Source organism: Archocentrus centrarchus, chromosome 8 (assembly GCF_007364275.1).
Source record: "Archocentrus centrarchus isolate MPI-CPG fArcCen1 chromosome 8, fArcCen1, whole genome shotgun sequence".
Lineage (NCBI taxonomy): Eukaryota > Metazoa > Chordata > Actinopteri > Cichliformes > Cichlidae > Archocentrus > Archocentrus centrarchus.
Window position 1 is genome coordinate 14928625 of NC_044353.1, and position 18732 is coordinate 14947356.

Consider the following 18732-nt stretch of genomic DNA (forward strand, 5'->3'; position numbering starts at 1 on the left):
AACCTCAAATAGCCATGTGACCTTTATGACTTTTGCAATTTTCTGCACAAACAAAAGAACTCTGATGAATCCATGGTTCATTTTACTGTAGATGAACAAGAAAATATTCATTACTCAAGTTGTTATTTCAGTATTAATCATTAATCCTAAATTGACACTGTAAAAAGCAACCATGAATTTTATCTGGAAAGATAAACAAGGTGAAAATCAATAAACTCAGTTTGATTGAATTTATTTTTATAGCACCAAATCACAACAACATTTGACTCAAGGGTTTTATATTGTAAGGTAATGACTCTACAACAATAAGTAACATATTCATTTTGAGTAGCCAGGTGACATTTAAACAGTGTTTTATTGTTTTAATGAGTGCAAATACTGATTTATTCTTTGTCAGGTATTTAACCGAAGCAGGAACCATACTGACTTTTTTAGTAGCTAATGAATGAGTAGAGACACTGGATCAGACTGTTGGGTGTAATTTTAGTGGTTCCCAATTAAAACCAAAGTTTCCAAAAAAATCACTGGGATGAGCAAGTTCCGGTGCAGGCTGTTTATTAGACATATTGATAACACAACACACAGACAAAAACCAAAACACAGACAGTAACATAGTTAAGACTAAGATACACACACACACACACACACACACACACACACACACACACACACACACACACACACACACACACACACACACACACACACACACATAGAGAAGAAGAGAGAAGTGAAAAGAGAAACAAAGAGATGGAGAAACATGCAGAGACAGGAAGACAAGAAGAAAAAGATGGGAAAGGGAAGAGCAAAAAGTAAGAGAGCGAGACAAAGAGCGGGCCAACGTTTATATCTTAAAGATGTTAACTGTCCACTTGCCTTTGACCCCTCCAAATTTACATAAAGTCTCAACCCCTGAAACTTGAACCCCAACCAATCATCTGTTGAGGCTCTGCCAACTTTCGTCACACGTGTGCTAAAGAAACATCGTCACCAGAGTAACTCAATGGTTTTCAAGAGCTCTGAAAGGTTGATCTTCTTTCAATTAACACCTCTCTGACATTCCCCACTTAGCTAGAATTTATCCCCTGCTAATCTATGTTACAAAAACACAGGTGAGTGTGCAGAACTCCACTTTTGGAGCCTACTTTTCAGAAGAGTTCCTAAAATATAACATGAGGTTACAAAAGTGAACCAGAGATGTTCCTGCAGCCCAAGAAGGCCTCAAGCATATATGAGTATTAGATATAACAGGCCTTACCTTTACCCCAGTAACCTTAAAGCACACAGTGTTCATTAATACATGATATAAAATAGTGACAGTAAATACCAATATACTGCAAAAAGTGATAACAATTTCCAACATGACAGGATATTGCAAAACGATTGAAGTAGATTCTGACTTACTGGCACATAATGTACTTTAGTTCTGGACAGAATTGAACACTGAGTTGTTGAATGAGTTGTTTGAGTTGCTCCAACACTCCAACAGGTCAACACCACAGTGAAACTACATGATATCCTTGCTTTGAGTAGTAAAAATGTGACACAATAAAAATAACCTATCCTGTGAGCAAAGTGTGACAAGAAACATGTTTCTAAGCAGCGATGTGACAGATTAACTGACAAATCAATACACTGTAAACAGAAGACCACAGATTAAAAAAAGCAAAATTTAAGACATAAAACTGATCTGTCCATTTTCTAATGTGACTTTGGAGATCTTAATAATTAAGATTTTAAAGGCTTCAGTTTCCAACATATTTCATATTGTAGCATCTGTTCATCTCAGAAGATAATATAAGACTTACTTTGCAGAAGACAACATAATCATAAGCTAATGCTTGATCCATCTTATTCTCTTGGATTTGGCAACCTGGAGTGGGTTACAGTAGTATTGATGCAAACATCAAGGATTTGCTTAAAGTTCAGTTTCAGTTTAGACTCTGTTACTGATCAGAAACCACAGTAACACAAACGTAGCTGACCCAGTATAAACCCCATTCACTTTCTGAACACTTGTTGCACAAGTGACATACTGAACTGTAAGTGGTGCTCACAGAAGGAGTCATTTCAAGTGGCCTTAGATTGGAAAGTAAAGACACGATCAGAGAGAGAACTCAGCTGATGCTCTCTGAGCAAACGCTTGTTGATGGTAAGGAGGAAGAACTCCTTTAAACAGGAAAAGACCTCCAGGGAAAACCAGGCTCACCATCATCTGCTGTGACCAGTTGGGGTTAGGAGAGGGAAAGAGTATAATTTATATGTTTTATTGTATGATTTTTATTTACTGTAAAACCCAAAGGAGAGCATTATATTAACTAACAATGGAATTTCAAACTCAAAACGTAGTTGTTGTTCTGCAGTGACCAAAGAAAAAAGGAAAAAAAAAACAAGAATACACACTACCTTTTCAGCCCAACATTAAACAAAGATTTGCTTTGATCTCTTTTTGAGGAGTCAAGTATAAATGCTGGAAAATTCAAAAACAGCATTTTAAATAAACATAATTTTAACAAGCCTTAATTAACTTTCATTTTTTCATCATAAATTTCCACCTCACTGTATCTGAATGTCAGGCTGAACCTAATCACACACCTCTGGTAGGAGGAGTCAATGCAAAAGCATGAATAGCTTCTACATCTTATATTTGAAGGTGGAGATGATGACAGAGAGCAGTGGACTCACAGGTTAACATGATGAACTGTAGGACAGGACTCCTGTTTGTAACTCTCTGCTTGGCAGGTGAAGAGTTCTTTGATGATGATCTAAAATATTTTGGTAAGTGCTTGTAAGTTGTGCATGTTATTGATTTTGTATTTATCTTGACAGGTGTTAAAGGTCAGACTCTGACAGAATCTGAACCAGCAGTTAAACGACCTGGAGATTCTCACAGATTGACCTGCACGACCTCTGGATTCTCACTCAGCAGCTACTGGATGCACTGGATCAGACAGGCTCCTGGAAAAGGACTGGAGTGGATCGCTGCTGATGGTGGTGGTGGTAGCAAATACTACTCTCAGTCAGTTCAAGGCCGGTTTACCATCTCCAGAGACAACAGCAAAGAGCAGGTGTATCTGCAGATGAGCAGCCTGAAGACTGAAGATTCTGCTGTTATTATTGTGCTCGAGACTCACAGTGACTGATCTTAGTTAAGCAGCTGTACAAAATCCTGCAGGTCTTATTAGATCCACTCAGTCATAACTTGTACTGTCAGTTTAGAGATTTTTCTTTTCCAATAGAGAAAAATATATATTTAAAAATTACAGACTATTTTATAAGATGCTGGATAATTACCTTCACTAAAGAGTGCATGAGAAATGAAACATCAAATATATACTGAAAGATCTTTTTTTTTTCATTTAAGGTTGGAATAAATAACTTGTTCATTTACAGGGTTTCAGAGCTCAGTAACATCCATGAATTAGAGAGACTATTTAACTATTAATTCTATTGTTAATTTGTAAATGCTTCATAGTTAACTTTTCTTTTCCAAAATCAAGCAAATACTGTTAATATAACTGAGTAACGTCTGTCTGTTGATGAGAAGACTGTACAGCTTTCATTATTTCAGCTCATACATATTAGATCCTGTGATGAGATTATTGGCTTCACATTAACAAACAACAGAAACTCTGAATCATCAGATAAATGAAAATGACTGGACATTTTTCACTGTCCTATCAATATCTTTGATTCTTATCTATTTTGATTTCTTTAAAAAACAAAAACAGAAAAACAAAAAAGTCTGACAATTTTTTTCTTGCAGGAGTTTGAAGGAAGACCAAACTGGAGCGATCTCCCTCTGAGATGAAGAGACCTGAGAGAGAGAGAGAGAGAGAGAGAGAGAGAGAGAGGAGAGACGAGACAGGAGAGAGAGAGAGAGAGAGGAGAGAGGAGAGAGAGAGAGAGAGAGAGAGAGTAAAGCTGTCATGATCCTTTCTGTTTCCAGCCTGATTGGATCCATGACCTTTTCCACCAAGTTTGACTGGAGAGGAAAGATGAAAAATTTAACCCAATTATATTTTATACAAAGTTGCAAATCAGTCAAGGCAGACTTGAGACTTTATGCAAATTAAACAACCCTCTTGAAGCCAAATAAGAAACAAATAAATCTGTAAAGTATGAAAATAAGAGACCAATAATGAATCTTACAAATAATGGTAAAATAAATAAAGTCTAATCAACACTGATAAAATTCTCTGGTACCTCTTTTTGTAGTATGTAAAATTAAATGCAGTGTTACCATCAGGGACTTGTTCACTGTCATTACAATTGTATCATCAATCAAATTAAAATATCCTCTGTGCATTTCCAAGCATATTTTCATTACTTTGAATAACAGACTCCTTGATTGGCTCCTGTTAGATCCATTTCCAATGATGACTCATGTATTTGATTGTATGCAAACTCTTTGTCTTCCTGAGTTATTTGGCTTAAGAACCTGACAGACTGCAGAGGCTCTGACTGTGTCAAATGACTTTTAGCAAAAACATGTTTCTCCAGCTCTGTTTCTGCTCTTAGCAGCTGGCTGTGAGTGTCTTTGTCTTTGTCTCTGCATTTTTTGGTTGTCATATATTTTGATAAGTTGCCACAATACATTTCCTTTTTCAACAGGTGAGAGTGTGAGCAGCTGACACACACCAGCCTCTGTGACAGTACAGCCAGGTCAAAGTCTGACATCACCTGTCAGGTCTCTTATTCTGTGAGCAGCTATTGGACTCACCGGATCAGACAGCTGCAGGAAAAGGACTGGAGTGGATTGGAGTAGCACGTTCTGAGACACAACATATTATAAGATTCACTCAGAACAAGTTCAGCATTTCCACAGACTCTTCCAGCAACGAGTGACCCTAAATGGACAGAAGTGCAGACTGAAGACAGTGCTGAGTATTACTGTGCCAGAGAGACACAGTAACACAAACATCAGCAGAACTGAACAAAAACCCTTCAGTGTGGCCTGAACAGTTGTAACATGAAGCCACCACAGGAGGAGCTCTTGGACCACTGTTGTGTAAATGCCAGTTTACTGTGAAAAAGATAAACTGTACAGTTTGCACTAACATGATGAAATGATAATAAAATAATGATTCCTAAAAAAAAAGGATCATGTTTCATTTGACTGACATTTTTTTAAAAATTGCTGTAATGTGAATTCTGACAACATAAACATGTTTTATGTTTGACATTTCCAAAAAGAAAACTTTACAGCAGTATGGTTACAGCAACCTTTACACTAAGATAAAATAATCAATATTTTACAAATAAAAGTTTATGCTCAATATATTACCAAAATCATATCCAACAATGTTCTCATCCAGGGCATCAAATAATGTTATTTGTCAGACATGTCATCACAGTCAGATGATTGATCCCACTTTGTAAAGGTCTCTTTTAGGTGGGTGTCTGGGTGATGGCAGCTTTTTTACTCATGGCTTTTAGACACATAACACTATTCAGTTTAAAAATATTGAGATTTGAGCCAAAATGCAGCCCTTCAAAACATGAACTCACACAGTGAAAAATGACCTTTGTTGAAAGGACCTGATAGGTTCAGATCATTTTAAAAACTCAGAGGACAAACACACAACTCTTTTGAACTTGCGCAAGGAGGAGAGATCCGTTCCTTGAACTCAGCTCTCAGCTGAGCGGAAGTTATCTGTCCTGGCGAACTGCTTCCTGCGCAGCGCTTTTATTCGGATTTTCACAATAAGATCACGTGGGTTACATCAAACGCAGTTTACAGCATGTAATAAACAACATTCTTGGCTTTTTTTCCTTACCATATATGGTCGTAAGCATACTGTGACATGTGCGCATGTAACATGGCGTATACGAGACACGTATCCTATATGTGTTCTCTGCAGGCCGAGAGCAGCCTGCAGGTAACTACAACTTCCTTTGTAAGAAATACCACCACGTGTTCCCATTTCAAACATAAAAACAACAGTCATATGCACATAAAACAACTTATAGAAAATATACAAACAGAAGATATGATAATTTATAATAAACAGAATGGAATTTATACCATAACTCCAACAGACCCAAGCACATAACAGCATGTAGCAGAGTATAATCCACATTCCTAATCATTAGTCTAAAGACAGAACACAGTCATAATAGATTATCAGTTAGTGCAGCAAATAATCCAAAAAAGAAGGAACAGGCTAAAGATAAAGTCCAGGGATCATTTGGAAGACTGTACTGTACATGAGGTATACAACAAACAAGACAACAAGGAATACTAGGAGATGGCTGGAAGACTTAAATCCAAGGAGAGAAGATGATTTGGCACATTGGAGCTGAAAGGACATCCTTGCTTATGCATCAGTTTAAAGCAAATTAAATTAAACAGGATGTGCAGCACAGCTGCTCTATTTAATAACACCTATCAGAAAAATATAATTGTGTTCAATGCGAGTATTATTTAGGCTTATTTTAAATCAATTTATAATGTGAGTTTAATGTAGTGAGGTCATACTTTATAAGTAAAAATAAATACATAGTTAGATAAATAATCTCCACCCAGTCCGGTGAGCAAGAAAGACTGCAGAGGCTCTGACTGTGTCAAATGACTTTTAGCAAAAACAATGTTTTCTCTGGCTCTGTTTTTGCTCTTAGCAGCTGGCTGTGAGTGTCTTTGTCATACTCTGCACTTTTTGGGTGTCATATTTTTCAATGGGTGTGAAGTGTGAGCAATAAAAAGAAGAAAAAAGAAGCTAACCTTGATAAGGAATAACTCCTAATTAAAGTATACAGGAAGTGCATATTCACTGAACAGCAGCTGAGATCAGTGGAGTTCAGTCATCTCCTTCCTGTGAGGAGGAGTCAATACAAACTTTAAATAGTCATCATCTCTACATAACTGCCAGGGAGGACAGCAGAGATCAAACAGTTTAATATGATGGACTACAGGACAGGACTGCTTCTCTTAACTCTCTACTGGGCAGGTAGGAAGGTTTTCTCTGACTTCAGTATGCTTAAATATTTATTTTTGTAACCCTATTTAATTCACACGATCTTTGAAATCTTTCAGCAGGTGTTGATGGTCAGACTCTAACAGAATCTGAACCAGTCACCAAAAGACCAGGAGAGTCCCACAGATTGACCTGCACAGTCTCTGGATTCACACTCAGAAGCTACGCAATGGCCTGGATTAGACAGGCTCCTGGAAAAGGACTGGAGTGGATTGCTTATATAGGCACTTCTAGTTCTCCTATCTATTACTCTCAGTCAGTCCAGGGTAGATTCACAATCTCCAGAGACGACTCCAATAGTAAAATCTACCTACAGATGAACAGTTTGAAGACTGAGGACACAGCAGTTTATTACTGTGCCCGAAGACACACAGTGAGAGACAGAAACAGGAATGTCATACAAAAACTACTTCCTCTATTTGCTCTCACCGCCTGGAACTTTTAGCAATGTCAGTGTCATTTGTCTAGCATTTCACTATTCACTTTGAATAGTGCAGTAAATTAGTGCAATTTCATCCAGAAATGTTGAAATATCTGACTGTAGGCATGATGGCAGGGAACAGTGGACTCACTCACAGACTAACATGGCTGTAGGACAGGACATGAAAAAAATATTTTCTTTGATAAATTATGCTGGAAAACTTTAATTTTTAAATTACCAAGTTAGAATAAATAATTTTTCATTAATAGTGCTTCAGAGCTTAATAACATCCATAATGTAAAAAGCACTGTGACTGTAATTTAATTACAAAACTGTTAATTTCTAAACAAACCATTAACAGTTAACAGCAAATATTATTTTTTCAGAATAAACCAATACTTTAAATATAACTAGGACAGCAGCAAAGTCCGTGTGTCAGTGAAAAGATGGAAGAACTACATAGTAGCTCTTTAAAGCAGATCTTACAGAGATTAGCAGCTTTACTCTAGCAAAAGCATCCAAAAGAATAAATTGTGAATAATTAAATAATCTGATGAATTTTAATTATGAGAATTTTTTTTTCACCATCGTCTGTCACATATCTGATTATTCTTTGATTTGGAACAGGTTGGATCAGTGGATTTAAAATAATAAAAACAAAAAGACAAAAAATGCTTTGACAAACATTTTTTAGCCCCACCTTAATTGTGTGTTAACACGTGTTTGAAACTTTACTTTTTAAAAAATTCAAATGACCCTAACCTTACAGTCACTTGACCCATGTGCCCTCAACATTTTACATCAATTTCTAAACTCACATCTTTATCAAGGGTTTAAATGGTTTATACCCAGCCTTAGCCTTTATAGTTTTGTAAATACAGCTTTTAAACATTTCTCTGCACACCACAGAATCTGGGCCCCTCATGGTAACTACCAGCTGTATTTTATGAGTTGACAGGAGGTACAGTAGGCCTTTAATTCCTTTAGAAGCAAATTCAGTATTTGATAGAGAAATTCAACTAGTCATAGTCTACAGTGCACATAAATGGTGGCATTTCACAGTGTTAAATTTTAGGTCCTGTCTCCCCTCGTCCTTTGTCGTTTCCTCCCTCTGTGCTCTTCTGGGATAGACTGAGCTTGGACATGATGGACTGCAGGACGGGACTGCTGCTCTTAACTATCTGCTGGGCAGGTGAAGATCAGTTACTGTAGCTTCTGTCATTAAAATGTTGTGAAATAAAAACACGTGATTATTGTTCTGTTTTTACAGTTCATGGTCAGACTCTGACACAGTCTGAACCAGTTGTTAAACAACCTGGAGAGTCTCACAGACTGACCTGCACCACCTCTGGACTGTCATTTAGTAGCATGGATGGCCTGGATCAGACAGGCTCCTGGAAAAGGACTGGAGTGGATTGCAACTGATGTTAATGGTGGCACCAACTATTACTCTCAGTCAGTCCGAGGCAGGTTCACTGTTTCCAGAGACAACAGCAGAGAGCAGCTGTTTCTGCAGCTGAGCAGCCTGAAGACTGAAGATTCTGCTGTTTATTATTGTGCTCGACACTCACAGTGACTGACTTTAGTTAAGCAGCTGAAAAAAATCCCACAGTGCTCATCAGACATATTTAGCTTATGTTTTAAATCCTCATCTGAAAAAAATGATAATAAACTGATTATTTTTTATGTTTGCTTTCTTTTGGAACCACTTCTGTTGCTTTTGCAAGTGTATTATATTTTAAGAGACAATCTACGATGATTTTGACACATTTAAGATACAAATCATGTTTCTTTTTCAATCTCAGTGAAGCCAGTCTGCTCATATCAAAGTGATGAGCTTTGATAATTTGTAAGAAGTTAGATTTTCTTGTGATCTGCAGTCCTAAAATATCTGTTTTGGCTAGTTGGAATAATTTTGCTTTTACAGTTGGTCCCTGATTCTTATAGATAATAATGATAATCACTGAAACAATAACAATATGTAGAGGAGATTGCATTGGAGCTTCAAGACCTGTTTCATAAATATCCTCTGTATTTTCAGTCATATGTTTTTTTCACATCAGCCAGCTAAATCGGCGATAGCTCATTATAATCAGAAATTAAATCATAAATTAATAATTTAAAAAAATCTCTCTAACATTACATTACATTTTCGGCCAGTGTTTGCACAATGAAATGAAAAAATAAATTACAGTTTGGATTAACAGTTTCTGCGTCAGTGATTGTTTGAGAGGATGACATCACCATTATCATCATGTAAATGTCTTTGTTCTTTCATTAATATGCAAACAGCTGCTTCTCATAAGAAAAGGACGTGTGAGATGACAGAAGAAGTCACATCAGGTCGGCTTCAGTATCAACCATGTTCTCTGCAGCTCTGATACTGCTGTTTGTTGCTGGATCCTGTGAGGAATTTTCAACTGATTCAAACAAATAAATTGAACAGAATCATTAATATTTAGCTCAAATATGATATGTTGTTGACTTCTGTTTCTACAGGTGTGTACAGTATTGATCTCATCCAGCCAGACTCAATGGTTGTGCAGCCTGGACAGTCTTTGACCATCACCTGTCGGCTCTCTGGTTATTCTTTGACTGATGGCAACTATGCAACAGGTTGGATCAGACAGTGTGGAAGAAAACCGATGGACTGGATTTTTGATCAGTGGGGAGGAAGCAGTGGCAGCTTTTATCAAAATGATGCTTTGAAGAACAAGTTCAGCTACAGCAGAGACATGTCTGCAGGAACAGTGACAATAACAGGACAAAATCTGCAGCCTGAGGACACAGCTGTTTATTACTGTGTGCGTCGCACCACAGTGATGCAAACCACCAAGAGTCCTGTACAAATACTGAACAACCAGCAACACTCAACCACACATGTAGTACATCAAGTTACTTCTTTACAGAGATGTTATGTAGCATTTAAAATGTATTTTACTTGAGACGTACATCAGTATAAAGAAATAAAGATTTTGGGAACCTCAGACTGACCCCTCTCTCAGGAAAATGACACATTAGATCAGCCTCTGTCTTTGAATAATGATGCTAATAATCCCTGTTAAAGCAACAATTATGAATCTAATTCATTTTTTATTTTTCCATGTCTCTAATAAACCCTGCTAAAACAACAGTAATAGTGTTAATATTTGTTGTTTCACAAGAAAAATGAGTAAAAGGAACATAAACTTAAAACTATTCTTAATTGAATCCATGGAAGAAAACTCACTCAAACATAAAGGAAACCTTTCCTGAATCTTTCCTGAATTTCCTAAAGTGCTGTTTGTGGGAGTCATTCAGGTCACTTGATGTAGTCCAAGTGTGATGACTGAAGTGTTTTTGGTCTCTGGTCAGTTTTTTGGAAGCTTCCAGCAAAGTTTGTTCCCACGTCCACAGTTTAGAGGAAAACCATTAGTGCACTACATCATGTCTGCATTTTCCCCTCTAAAAGTATTCTAACAGCAGAGGCTCCAGTAGAGGGAGGTCTATGCAAACTCATCCTTCTTTATAAACACACCAACAGTAACAGGTAAAACACACAGACTGCTACATTTTTTTCAAACTCCAGAAAGAGCATCAGAAGCATCAGTGCTCACAGTGAATGAAATGACAAATATGATCACCTGGACTTTATTATTTGTTCTGACCATTCATGGTAAGAAAGTGAAGAACAGTTACAAATAACTTTTTTTTCTGATAGTATCATTTATAGGGATTTTCATTTGTCTACCTTAATTACAGCTGTTTGGTGTGATATCAGACTGAACCAGCCTCCTTCTGAGGTCAAAAGACCTGGAGAGACTGTGAAGATTTCATGTGTCACATCTGGTTATAAGATGACAAGTTACAGCATGAACTGATATGACAGAAACCGGGGCGAGCTATGGAGTGGATGGGGTGGATAAACACAGATACAACTGCTGCTACCTATGCCAGCTCCTTTCAAAACCGTTTTACTTTTACTCAGGATGTTCCCAGCAGCACTCAGTACCTGGAGATCAAGAGTCTGACAGCAGAAGATTCTGCTGTTTACTTCTGTGCTCGATTGCACAGTGACTAAAAACAGAAGAACAGCTGTACAAAAACTTTGAGTAGCCATGTGACTTCCAAAACTTGGATTCTTTTGCACAAGCAAAAGATCTTTCATGACTCCAACAGTCACGGTGTTTTATATTGTAAGGTAAAGACTCAACAATAATATATAACATTCATTTCGAGTAGCTGGGTGACATTAAAACAATATTTAATTGGTTTAATTAGTGCAAGCAAAGACTTCCTTCTTTGTTGAAGTAGGAACCTGAATTCTCTCATACTGACTTTTACAGTCTAATGAAGGAGTGGAGACTCTGGATCAGACAGGTTATTGTGAAAGGATTAAAGTGGATTCTGACTAAGTTACTGGCACATAATGAACTTTAGTTCTTGACAGAAGTGAAAATTTCATAGTGGAATTGTTTGAGTTGCTCCAACAGGTCAACACTGCAGTGAAACTACAAGACAAGAAACATGTTTCTAAGCAACAATGTGACAGATTAACTGACAAATCAATACACTGTAAACAGAAGATTAATGATGAATAAAATTTAAGATGTAAAACTGATCTGTCCATTTTCTAATCTGACTTTGGAGCTCTTATTAACTTGATGTCAAATGCAAACTCTTCTTAATGAGAAAAAGATGATTTTAAAGGCTGATGTTTCCATCATATTTCACCCTTTTCTGTAGCAGCTGTTCACCTTAGAATATAATATAAGACTTACTTTGAAGAAGACAACATGATCATAAGCTAATGCTTGATCCATCTTATTCTCTTAGCATCTGTGACACAGTTTAGATTTGGCAGCCTGAAGTGGATTACAGTGGTATTGATGCAAACGTTAAGGATTTGCTTAAAAAGACTGCAAAAAGATTTCTTTGTTCAAATGCACAGGCCAGCTCAAGTACAGAAGAATCTGTCATCATAATGAATCATGTCACTCATACCCCTCACACCCAAAATTATCACGGTGAAAGTTGAATTTCACGCTGTCAAAAGACAGATTTTTTTTTCCCATGAGAAATAAGAAAACCTCAGAACATACAGTTCTGTTTGTCCTTTGAGCTCAATGTAAACCAAACATTTCCTGCTCAAATCATTTTCTCTGTGTCTCTGTCAGGGATCATCAAGCATTCATTTTGCTAAAGTCATAAAATGGCATTTTAGATAAAATGACTTTAAACAAGCCTTAACCCCTGTGTGGTGTCCCTAAAAGTGTGGAGGGACTCTGTCCCTTCATCCTGTCCTCCTCCTACATGGTCTGAGCAGACTCAAATCCGGGACTCTAACCTTCAGTATATGAGTCAGCTGCTCATCTAGGTGAGCTAGAAGAGCAACATCTTTTCATCTGTCAGTTCCAAAAGAACCCTGCCAGCAGCCAGCAAGTGGAGAAATATGGATGGCAAAAAAAAGTTGAAACTGAAAGTTCTTCTTGAACAAAGACTGAACCACCCGCATGGCTGCCAATGGGGTGCAATCACAGCCAGCACAAATGGCAGTTACTGCTGTGCAAAGCATCAAATCTGATTTTAACTTTTCATCCCAACTGCCATCTAGAAATTCGTAGCAGGAGATGTCCCCTGGTCTGTTCTAGAGGCCTCTAATTAATGTGTGTGGATCCAAGACGTTCAGGAATACACAAAATTTATGTATCAGGCGTGTCACGACCAGCCAATACAGCATAACATGGTTGTATTAATTGTAACAGGTCCAAGTAATACACATGCATATTATACATATTATTAAAGATAATTCAAAAATTGATTCAACAAAAAACAACAAAAAATCATGATAATCAATTTCTTGTTTTTTTCTTTTTTTTTTCTTACAGGAGTCAGTCAGGCTGAAACCAGATATGTGTAATATCTGGGTTCAGCCTGACAGACTATAATTTGTACTAGATACGAGATACAATAAAATTAGAAAAAACACCCAGTCTGAAAGAAATATATTTCTGAGAGGAGACATAATATCAAGTTTAAGATTTTTTTCTTACATAAGACAGCAGATGTACAATATAAAATTAAAATTACAGATTATAGTTAGGGCTGGATCAGATGACCTTGACACCCCCCCGCTTAGTTATGTTGCAATAGGCCTAGGATGCTGGGGGGGTTCCCCTGATACTACTTGATACACTGATTGCGCTTCTTTCACTCACCTCTTTTCATTCTGTGTTTATACCCCACTCTGCATTTATTCATTAGTTGCTATTAATCTCAGGCTCTCTTTGACAGCGTTTCTTTTGTCCTGTCTCCCTCCCCTCACCCCAACAGGTCTTGTTGAGTGCTTGCTCATAAGGAATCATTTGATTGTTGGGTTTTTTCTGTAATTATTGTTGTTAGGTTTTGTCTTACAATATAAAGCAATTTGTTTAATGTTTGTGGTCATTTTTCTGTACATTGTAGTTAAAACATAGCAGACATCCGGTGTCACGTTGTTAAGGAGACTACTTGTACTGCATGTACCCAAAGGTGTATTAAACAGGTTATATTAGAGAAAGGTCTATGCAAATGAATTTCCCATTTTTCATTAACCTTTTTATCATCTGGTCAAAACATATGGCTTCATTTTAGTAATTCTTTGATTACAAATCTCAGTGTCCACTTTGATAGTTAGGGTAGTTTGAACTTATGGTTACCTGGACAGTTTTTTGTTGTTAGTATTCATGATAAAAAAAATAAAATCTGCAAGTACAGAAGAAAAAGAAAATCTGTACTTTTACATCTAGTTATCACAAGTTATTACCCATGTCGGCGACAGCTGGGGAGTGGATTTGATGTTTGAAAAATAAAAACTGCTTCTTACTGTATGTTAGCTCCTTACAAAGTCATTTCAGGCTTTCTCAAAATGTGTCTTGGAGCACTGACCTCTAGGTCAAGAGGCTGAAAGCAGCGGTTTCTGCTGTTTATTACTGCCCTTGATTATACAAGCATTCTCAAGCACAGAAACATCTGGCATCATATTGACTCAGTTTTCTAATAAGAAAGTTTTTTTTTTTTTTATTTCAGGCATATACTGCTTGTCTCCTCCTCTAATTGGCCTTCATGTGGCTGGAGGAGGAGTCAATACAAAAGCACTGATAGCTTGTACAGCTTTATATCTGACTGCAGAGTGGATGACAGAGAACAGTGGACTCTCAGCTTAACATGATGAGCTGTAAGACAGGACTGCTGTTTTTAACTCTCTGCTTGGCAGGTGAAGAACTTTATTGATGTTGGCCAAACTCTAACAGAGTCTGAACCAGCATTTAAACAACCTGGACAGTCTCACAAATTGACCTGCACAACCTCTGGACTGTCATTCAGCAGCTACTGGATGACCTGGATCAGACAGGCTCCTGGAAAAGGTCTGGAGTGGATTGCTACTGATGGAGGTGATAGTGGCAAATTCTACTCACAGTCAGTCCAGAGAAAACAGCAGAGAGCAGCTGTATCTGCAGATGAACGGCCTGAAGACTGAAGATTCAGCAGTTTATTATTGTGCTCGAGTCTCACAGTGAGAGGACTTGTTTAAGCAGCTGTACAAAATCTTACAGCTGTTACTGATCTTAAACGTCTTAATGGATCCACTCACATAATTTATTCCAACCCATTTATATAATTTTTCCTTCACTCCAAATAAAACACATTTTTGTTTTTTAATCCACACACTGTTTTATATCTGACACACGGTTTAAGGTATGACACTGTTAGTTACCTTCATTAAAGAGTACAAGAAAAAGAAAGTATCATCAAAATGATACTGCTGATTCTGGTGGCCGGTATTCCTCCTACAGCACAGGAGCAGCATTGCACCAAACCTGCAATATGCACAAACTATTCCCACGCAAAAGATGTGCTCAGTGTGTTCATTCAAAAATATAAATCTAATATAAACTATATCTTAGCTATGCTGTATTAAAAGGTAAATTGTTTTTTAGCATCAAGGTTAACAGTGTTATTTTTTTAAAGCATTTGTTTGAGAACAGAGTGTGCAGTGAATCCCAATGAGAACAGTTAGACAACACAAAAATTGTGAGACACTGAGGCTTACACTACTTTATTCTAATAAAAAAACCCAAAACTGATTATTAGATACAACAGCAAAAATATTCATGATATTGTATGATAGGTAGTCATAAAATACTTAGAAGCTATTTAACTGAATTTGAATACCAAAGGGCTCCTGTAGAGGGAGGTCTATGCAAATTTTTACTCCTTTATAAACACATCATCACCAATCCTCATTTTATTTGATACATGACATCTTGGGCACTTTTTTAACCAAACAATCATTGTGAATATAAAGTGTTGTAAATTATGGAACACATGATTACCTGGAGTTTATTCTTCATTGTTTGTTTCCATGGTATGAAATATGTGTTTTCTTTAAAACACCAAAGACAAGTCTGATCGACAATAATCACATTTTTTTTTTTTTTTTTTACAGGAGTTCAGAGTGAGGTCAAACTGGAGCAGTCTCCCCCTGAGGTGAAGAGACCTGGAGAGAGAGTGAAGATGTCATGTATTATATCTGGTTATAGCCTGACAAGCCATTATTTGCACTGGATACGACAGAGGCCGGGGAGAGCTCTGGAGTGGATTGGGAGGATGAACACAGGAAGAAACTCTGCTAGCTATGGCAGCTCTTTTCAAAGTGGTTTCACCATGACTGAAGAAGACTCCAGCAGCAGACAGTACCTCGAGATCAGCAGCCTGACTGCAGAAGATTCTGCTGTTTACTTCTGTGCCCGTGAAAGCACAGTGACTGAAAACAGAAGAACAGCTGTACAAAAACCTCAAATAGCCATGTGACTTCAATGGCTATTTTCTGCACATATGAATGAGCGTTCCATTGTCATTTCAGCTGTTAACTTATTGCTGCTGTGTAAGCCATATATTGCATTTCATCAATAACTTCATCTGGAGGAGAAAGGTGAAATGCTCAGAATCAAAATACAGTAATAAGTCAAAGTTGCACAAATCGGACTTTCGCTCTGGTCGGATGGCTTCCGCAGTCCCGATTTTTCCTAACCTTAATTCCAATAAAATCTTCAACTATATCAGATCATACAAGTCAAATTTTTGCCTATCTCAGATGAAAAATCTGGTCCCATTGTAATACATTTCCAATTAAATGTGATCGTATAAGTCGGGTGAGTTTAGCACTAGACTGTCAGCTGTCCTAGTTCAGCTCCTTTATAGCGTGCAGAAAGAAGCTCCTCCTCAGCCTCTCAGTGTTAGCCTTCAGGGAGCGAAAGCGCTTCCCTGACCTCAACAGAGAGAAGAGTTCATAGTTGGGATGGCTGGGGTCTTTCACAATCTTTCTGGCTTTTGTCTGGCACCACCTGTAGTAGACGGTCTGCTGGTTAGGAAGTTCAGTCCAAATGATGTGTTGTGCTGAATGCACTAGTCTTTGAAGAGCTTGTCTGTCCTGCTTGGTGCTGTTTCCAAATCAGATGTCAGGTGTAGAAGTTCCACAGTACCTTGGAGGGCAGTCTGAAGTCTCTTAGACGTCTGAGGTGGTAGAGATGCTGGCAAGCCTTCTTTGCAGTGGAGCTGGTGTGGCAAGACCACCACAGGTCCTGTGAGATGTGTATGCCAAGGTACATTATTTGAAGCACATGATATAGCTCATAAATCTATATTTCAGCCATCTGAGAAGAACACCATACATCCTGATCACTCTATGTCAGCAGCACAGCTGTCTGGTTGATGTTTTAGGACAAAATAAATCTTCACCCGCAGAATAAGAAACAACTTTTTTACAGAGCTGTTGCCTTCATACGTCTTCCTCTGCCGCCAAAGCACTGATTCCAAGGACAATAAGATACTCTACACAAACTGCTCTATAAACAGATCTGTGACACACACACACACACACACACACACACACACACACACACACACACACACACACACACACACACACACACACACACACACACACACACACACACACACACACACACTTTCACAAGACCATTATCATGAAAACAAAGAAATAAAATGCTCCACTTATTTTTATCATGTAGAGAGATCCCAAAGAAGAACTACAAGTTTATGTTTAATTGCTGTTGTTTTAATTAAACTGTTTTCTTCTTCCTGTGAGGGAGAGCCAATGCTCGTCTTAGCTGTCTGCAGGGAGGACACCAGAGAACATGAAGGTCAGATTCACCAACTCCAGAGATGACTCCAGCATTAAAACCCATCTACAGATGAACTGCCTGAAGACTGAGGGCACAGCAGTTCATTACTGTTCCAGAGAGACACTGTGAGAGGCAGAAATACAGGGGTTGGACAATGAAACTGAAACACCTGTCATTTTAGTGTGGGAGGTTTCATGGCTAAATTGGACCAGCCTGATGGCCAGTCTTCATTAATTGCACATTGCACCAGTAAGAGCAGAGTGTGAAGGTTCAATTATCAGGGTAAGAGCACAGTTTTGCTCAAAATATTGCAATGCACACAACATTATGGGTGACATACCAGAGTTCAAAAGAGGACAAATTGTTGGTGCACGTCTTGCTGGCGCATCTGTGACCAAGACAGCAAGTCTTTGTGATGTATCAAGAGCCACGGTATCCAGGGTAATGTCAGCATACCACCAAGAAGGATGAACCACATCCAACAGGATTAACTGTGGACGCAAGAGGAAGCTGTCTGAAAGGGATGTTCAGGTGCTAACCCGGATTGTATCCAAAAAACATAAAACCACGGCTGCCCAAATCCCGGCAGAATTAAATGTGCACCTCAACTCTCCTGTTTCCACCAAAACTGTCCGTCGGGAGCTCCACAGGGTCAATATACACGGCCGGGCTGCTATAGCCAAACCTTTGGTCACTCGTGCCAATGCCAAACGTCAGTTTCAATGGTGCAAGGAGCGCAAATCTTGGGCTGTGGACAATGTGAAACATGTATTGTTCTCTGATGAGTCCACCTTTGCTGTTTTCCCCACATCCGGGAGAGTTACGGTGTGGAGAAGCCCCAAAGAAGCGTACCACCCAGACTGTTGCATGCCCAGAGTGAAGCATGGGGGTGGATCAGTGATTGTTTGGGCTGCCATATCATGGCATTCCCTTGGCCCAATACTTGTGCTAGATGGGCGCGTCACTGCCAAGGACTACCGAACCATTCTGGAGGCCCATGTGCATCCAGTGGTTCAAACATTGTATCCTGAAGGCGGTGCGGTGTATCAGGATGACAATGCACCAATACACACAGCAAGACTGGTGAAAGATTGGTTTGATGAACATGAAAGTGAAGTTGAACATCTCCCATGGCCTGCACAGTCACCAGATCTAAATATTATTGAGC

The 18732-nt window shown here is 38.3% G+C and overlaps 2 protein-coding genes across 4 annotated transcripts in view; both read left to right on the forward strand.

The window, feature by feature from the left end:
- LOC115783986 (serine/threonine-protein kinase pim-1-like) overlaps positions 1-18732 on the forward strand; it is a 1015907-nt gene that overhangs the window by 89492 nt on the left and 907683 nt on the right. The window lies entirely within an intron of this gene.
- The window catches only part of LOC115783992 (Ig heavy chain Mem5-like), a 194250-nt gene continuing 184059 nt past the window's right edge, over positions 8542-18732 (forward strand). Inside the window, exon 1 of the mRNA XM_030735028.1 lies at positions 8542-8590. Within this exon, the coding sequence (XP_030590888.1) occupies positions 8542-8590 (49 nt within the window). The remainder of the gene's footprint in view (positions 8591-18732) is intronic.